Below are 6,399 nucleotides of genomic sequence, written 5' to 3' on the forward strand. Positions count from 1 at the left end.
CACTTGGTGATCGCAATGGTATCTTCTGGGGAATAGACAGCCGAGCAGACGCATCAAACGGTGATAAAGTTCCATTTGTAATGCTGGGACAGTACTTTAACAGTCTAATACTACATCCAGCAGCAACTTTAAAGTGGCATGTCATGCAATAAAACTGAATATAACAGATTCATACTCAATCCCAGAATGCACATTAATGGGGAGGATATACTTATATTTCCTATGAAATACCGAAGCAGCATTTTTCAAATTTCTATCTTATAGAATGGCAGGATACCATGATGTATCATGTGTTATACTTCACATTTGATATCCAATATAATTGCTTCATATTCTTCAGTATAACACATTGATACAAATTTAATCTAGTATAATGAGATATTATACATCTCAGTACACTACGCTGTGATATACTGCAATCATTATATTCGAAATATATACCATCTCAGTATATAGCAGTATATTCTAATAATACACATCACAGCTAGAATACTGATCTCAGTATAACAGAATTAACTCAGTATTCCAACCTGTTTCGTGCAGTGGTAGGGCCTGTCTATATCATTATAAACTATCACAATTTGTGCTTTGGCATTCGGTCTGAATAGAGGGACTGTCTGCATATGTGTTTACAAAGCAGGGCAGGGGCAATATCGCAATCCAAGTCGACACATCTGTCCTTGTGTTCATCTTGAAGTTGAAGAGGGCAATTGTGCCTTGGTTCGAAGATTGAAAAGCAAACCAGTAGTTATGAACATCACTCTCATCGACTTATTATTTCATGATCATCATACCTACAGTGAGTATACAGTGAATGCCAAGCATTTACGGAAACACTTAAGCACTTTCAAAATAGCATTAAAAATCATAGTTCAGTTCAGTCTGTAGTCCAGTTTTCGTCAGAATTCAAAATGAGCCCAGTTGCCCCATATCTCAGTGTGCAGTCCACCTCATGAGAACCGCATTCTTGGATCGCTAGTGATTTCACATTGAATTCACACTCCAATAACTTAATGAAAAGTGTGACACTTCACAGTCCTAAGAGTCTGTCTCCTACAATGTTAGTTCTTGATCAGACGGGAGCGGTGAGACTTCACAGTCCTAAGAGTCTGTCTCCTACAATGTTAGTTCTTGATCAGACGGGAGCGGTGAGACTTCACAGTCCTAAGAGTCTGTCTCCTACAATGTTAGTTCTTGATCAGACGGGAGCGGTGAGACTTCACAGTCCTAAGAGTCTGTCTCCTACAATGTTAGTTCTTGATCAGACGGGAGCGGTGAGAAGTAATGGGAGACATGGTCGTCAGAAACATCCTTGATAGTGTCAGGGTTCCACTTGGGCTTCTTGTCTTTATCCAGGAGAACTGAAAATAAATATCACACAGAGTTATTGATACAGTACCTCAAACCCATCATGTGACTGGATAGCGACGTTATACACTTTCACAACAGACTGACGGTATGGAAAGCACAGAAGCGCTTGTAAGGAGGAAGTGGACTTCTGATGACTATCACAAGATGGGGCAGTGAGTCTTGCACCTTTTCAAGTTGAAATCGTCTTACGCCTCAACCCTTGGTTGTTAGATTCGACAAAATTTAAAGGGATATATGTCATATTGGTGAGATGATTTCTGCTGGGGAGAGTGCCATGTGTACCTGCTCTCACTCCCTCATAGAAGTCCTTGTCCTCCATGAACCTCTGACTGAGTCGGTACTCCATCTGGAAACAATCCTGCAAGCTCAGCCTCCCTCCTTCGTTAATTTGGCGTAACGTGACCTTCATGGATGTAGGGGACTGAAAGGCACATGGCAAGAGTTCAGGTACAATATTAAGGTTGACCATAGGTACCGCCATTTAGGCTAGACCTCCAATTCCTAAAGCAATCAGAACTCTTTCCAAATGAATTGAATGCTCATTTAAATCATGGGAGTCTGTTCTCAGGAAAACAAAGAACAGACTCCCGGCCTTGAAATGAGCATTCACTACGATTTGAAGGAGTTCTAATTGCTAGGATTTGGAGGTCTAGCCAAAATGGTGGTACATATGGTCAACCCTTAAAGTCAAAATCACATGTCAATGTTTAGTTTGAGGTCTGACATTTCACTGTCCGATTTGCCGTCTCACCATATACTGCCTGGGGGAGCTGGCATTCTGCCTGAAACTTCAATGCGATGCCTTGGTTTTCACCAACATTTTAGCTCCACTCTCCTGGTGATCAGTGAGCCAAGGGCGGCCACAATCCGGCAATGAATAGCCACCGATACACGCACCATGTCCCCCTATCATGACCTTACCATTTTTTTTAACAATGCTAACTGACTGAGCGCCCATTCAGAGCCATCCTGCTCGAGTTGTGTGAAGATGTCTTCCATCCTATCACCTTTAAATAACTTATTGATCTTTTCCATGCGAGGTTTGAGGATAAAGTCTGCATCGCCATCTTTTGTTAAAGTCTGAAATGAATTGTTGGTTGGTTAATTCATGATTTGGCAAATGATCACTTACTGAATACGCCCTCAGAATGGCATCATCTGGTCTAACCACTTGCCTACTGTCGCCTGATATTATGGTTGGTGTTCTGATGACGTATAGGACAGACCAAAATACTAATCACACGATGTCCATTCCCTAAGCACAGGTGGCCATAACCGAGGTGGGCTCGCCTCAGAATGTCCATTCCCTAAGCACAGGTGGCCATAACCGAGGTGGGCTCGCCTCAGAATCTAGATTGGTCAACAAGTTTCGAGAAAAAAGAAAGAGCAGATTAGCTGGATGATCTTACCTCTTTTTGATAACGGTCTAATATGTGAGCAATGTCTCCAGTGTCGGGAAACTCTAAATCTAGAAGTTCTTTTTCTATAATTGGCACCTGAAAAACAGAAGTAATAAACATACTGAACTGGAGGCTGTCAAAAGATGGTTTCAACCAAACTCTTCCACAACCCATGGATGCCCAAATGACGTCCTTGCACTTGGATGTCACATGGATGCTCGAATGATAAAGGTAATGAACACATAGAATAGATGTCCCACACAATTGCTGTTGGAGGGTCTTGGGTTGCCCGAGGAGGCAAATTCACAACCAGAATCCAGCCCATGTGGTGTTTACTACCATGACGAGATGCCACCCCACCGCTCTACTCACCATCTCTGACTTGACACTAGATGCCACCCCACCACTCTACTTACCATCTCTGACTTGACACTAGATGCCACCCCACCGCTCTACTTACCATCTCTGACTTGACACTAGATGCCACCCCACCGCTCTACTCACCATCTCTGACTTGACACTAGATGCCACCCCACCGCTCTACTTACCATCTCTGACTTGACACTAGATGCCACCCCACCGCTCTACTTACCATCTCTGACTTGACACTAGATGCCACCCCACCGCTCTACTCACCATCTCTGACTTGACACTAGATGCCACCCCACCGCTCTACTCACCATCTCTGACTTGACATAATGGGTGGCGACTCCTGCCTTCTGCACGTCAAGACCCTTCAACCGGAAACCGGTCAATGCAAGGAAAACCCCCAACTTGCCACCAAGTCTAGGCAGAAAGTAACTGCCACCAACATCAGGGAATAAACCTATGTCTGTCTCTGGCATGGCAAACAACGTCTTCTCTGTGGCTACTCTGAATGAACCATGCACTGATAAACCAACCCCCTGAAACAGAAGCAAGTGAATAATTACACCTTGTGATAGAACTAGAGCTAGTATCTTAATAGTGAGCATGACTTTGAAGTTCTAGTACTTGTGCACTTACTCAGCCAATGTGATAAATGAGGGCTACAAAGGGTGACTGTACTTACCCCACCCATTGTGATCCCGTTAATGAGGGCCACGAAGGGAATATGTAGTGTACCTATGGCATTGTTGAGAATGTACTCTTCCTTAAAGAAGTGTTGTGACAGTGGGTCGCCAACTTTCCCAGCCTCCGTTACAGCTGAAAACAGAAAATTATGTTCAAATGAAAAACAATAACATCTGAATTCTAGGGAAAGAGAAATGGCTGCCGAGTGATCGTTGGTCTCACTCAGATTGGACATGGAGGTTGATGACTGTGTAGTTCCTTATATTAAACAGCTCTTGCTTTGACTTCACAGTATAAAACAAAGTGAGCACAATTGCTCGTCTCTTTTGAAATTCACAGTGACATGTATAGAAAGAATGAAATAAGTACAGAAAGTTAAGGACTGGGCTTTGAACCACAGATCTCTGGACTACCGGTTTACTGCTCTATCGTAACCATTGAGTTGTTGAACCTCAATAGCCAGCATTAGCAACCTCTATTTATCGTATTCACAGAGGAATGCTGAAAAGCTCATGAAGGATAATACAGCTCTGTCTTTTTGGTTGACAGCAAAGGCAATGCGCCTGCACACCTAAAATGAGAGGAAGAATTTGATTGTTCTATTCAGTGAAGTGAGTCAGTGGGCATCTTCAGTGGCCGAGATGTCCCAGCATTCACCAATCATCCTCACCTTCAGAGCAAGCTGCTAAGTGAATCATTCAACCATACCTACAATATCACCTCCAGCACAAAATGCTCTGTTCCCTGCACCCTTTATCATGATCATCTTCATAGCTGGGTCATCCTCCCAGGCCTGGAGAGAGGCAAGAGTAAATCATTAAAGCACAAGAGCAAGCTAAGGGCCATCTTGACCCGCAATGTTTTGAGATCGCTAAATCACTCATCCAAGTGAGCTCGATAGCGGTGATGCAAACCCATGAATCAAGATGGCTCAGGAGCTTTCCTTATCATTTGATCAAAGAGATACATGCGGAGACATACATGCACAGCACAAAGCTGGTCGAGACTAGAGCCACTTCAGTTTGGTCCGAAAGTATCAACATATCAAAATCCAACTTGGGACAGTTGGATGCCCAATGATGAGCTAATGTGCTGCGCCTTCGGCAATCTAGTAGAACTTGAAAACGAGAATCTATCAGAATGCCATCACACAATCACAAGGGCAAAAGAATAACAGAAGTGTTCACCATCCCTCCTCACTTTTAACAAGTATAGATAATCCATACTTGCCTTTAATTGTGGATAAATAGTTCGTATCATGGACAGATTCAAAGCATTGAGAGCTTTCGGTCGGTTCAGAGTGATAACACCCTTGTCTCCAATAGTTTCTAGAAGGACCTCATCTGTTGCAGCTTGCGAATTCATCCGCTGTGCAAGAGAGTAAGAAAGAAAAGTGAAATTTTGTGACTGAAAGGATTTTGTTAATTGGTTAAGCAAATGACTGGCGGCTGCCATGTAAGACGTGTTCTGAAGGAGTTGATAAATCCGATTTTCTTCCGATTTACAACTAGGACCTTACAAGCTATGATATTTGGCAACCTATGATATGATGTAGAAGGAAACCAGAGACAGTACCTCTCATCACATGAAGACGATCTTGGATCAAACCCTGAGCTCCGAGGTGACAGGCTCTGATGTTACAAGTGATTTTGCTCCCTGGGCTTACAACTTTACTGACCACTCACCAGATGCTGGAGAATAATGCTGCACCTTGACAAGGACCTTTTGTAGAAAGGAAACAATCGTGGTCTAAAGGCCATCAGTCAAGTTGACTGATACTCTGTCACGTCTGGAAAAACAATGCAAGTATTTTCTTAAAGATCCAAGTATTTCAACAAGCAGTGCCAACACCGAAACACCATCCTCATCCTGTCACAAAAACGATGAGTCCCCAACACGCCCCCCCCCCCCATGGTGATCTGCCCGGGATTGGCTACTGGATCGAACGTGAGGCCTGTAAAAACCTACATCGAATATCGCTTCGAATTTGTCCCCTTTGAAAAAGGCTACAGTTCCACATCCGTGGCGTGCATGTGAGGCACCCTTGTCCACTCCGCGGATATGGATGGATATGCATATCACTGCGCCACAGTGGTCTGTCCATTGGTGGGACTGGGGGAGGGCCGGGCAGGGAAAGGGTAAAAGAAACAATGCACGCATACATATCATGATATCATAAGCAACGCAAGTCTAAAGTCCATCCGACAAAAGGTTGCACAAGTTTATGTACAAAATGAATGCCCAGGTGTCACTCAGTTTGTGAAGTAATGAGTTTCGTCCAAAAATAGATCTGTTTACACACTACGGCAATGGCGTATTGCAGGTACACGTCAACGGGTCATTGATTGTCGGACGTCAGTTCGCCAAGAAAACCAAAGGAATCGAAGGATTCATTGAACTCATCAACACATCATTAGTTTTCAGTGAAGTGCAACTGTATTCCTAGGTAAATCACTTTGGTATATAGAGAGTAAGATTACAATTAACTCACGTTAAAGTTTGAGTTCCGGGGAGGTAGCGTTGTCAGTACGTTGGTTTAGGGGCGCAATAACCTAGCTTATAGCGAGCAATTAGT

The 6,399-nt window shown here is 43.5% G+C and overlaps 1 protein-coding gene across 3 annotated transcripts; it reads right to left on the reverse strand.

Annotated features, from left to right (window-relative positions):
* Window positions 1-748: 748 nt before the first annotated feature.
* Window positions 749-6,399, reverse strand: LOC135498133 (3-hydroxyisobutyryl-CoA hydrolase, mitochondrial-like). Of its 3 annotated transcripts, none has more exons than XM_064788307.1 (10): window positions 6,316-6,399; window positions 5,510-5,613; window positions 5,055-5,192; window positions 4,533-4,617; window positions 3,823-3,956; window positions 3,452-3,676; window positions 2,781-2,867; window positions 2,293-2,451; window positions 1,654-1,792; window positions 749-1,361 (listed from the first exon to the last, which is right to left on the reverse strand). In XM_064788307.1, the coding sequence occupies exons 2-10, from the start codon at window positions 5,582-5,584 to the stop codon at window positions 1,243-1,245; spliced, it is 1,161 nt and encodes a 386-aa protein (XP_064644377.1). In that variant the 5' UTR covers window positions 5,585-5,613; window positions 6,316-6,399; the 3' UTR covers window positions 749-1,242. The 3 variants fall into 3 exon arrangements, with proteins under 3 accessions (XP_064644377.1, XP_064644378.1, XP_064644379.1); XM_064788308.1 differs by having other exon boundaries at window positions 5,987-6,399; XM_064788309.1 differs by lacking the exon at window positions 6,316-6,399 and having other exon boundaries at window positions 5,400-5,531.

Source organism: Lineus longissimus, chromosome 13 (assembly GCF_910592395.1).
Source record: "Lineus longissimus chromosome 13, tnLinLong1.2, whole genome shotgun sequence".
NCBI lineage: Eukaryota > Metazoa > Nemertea > Pilidiophora > Heteronemertea > Lineidae > Lineus > Lineus longissimus.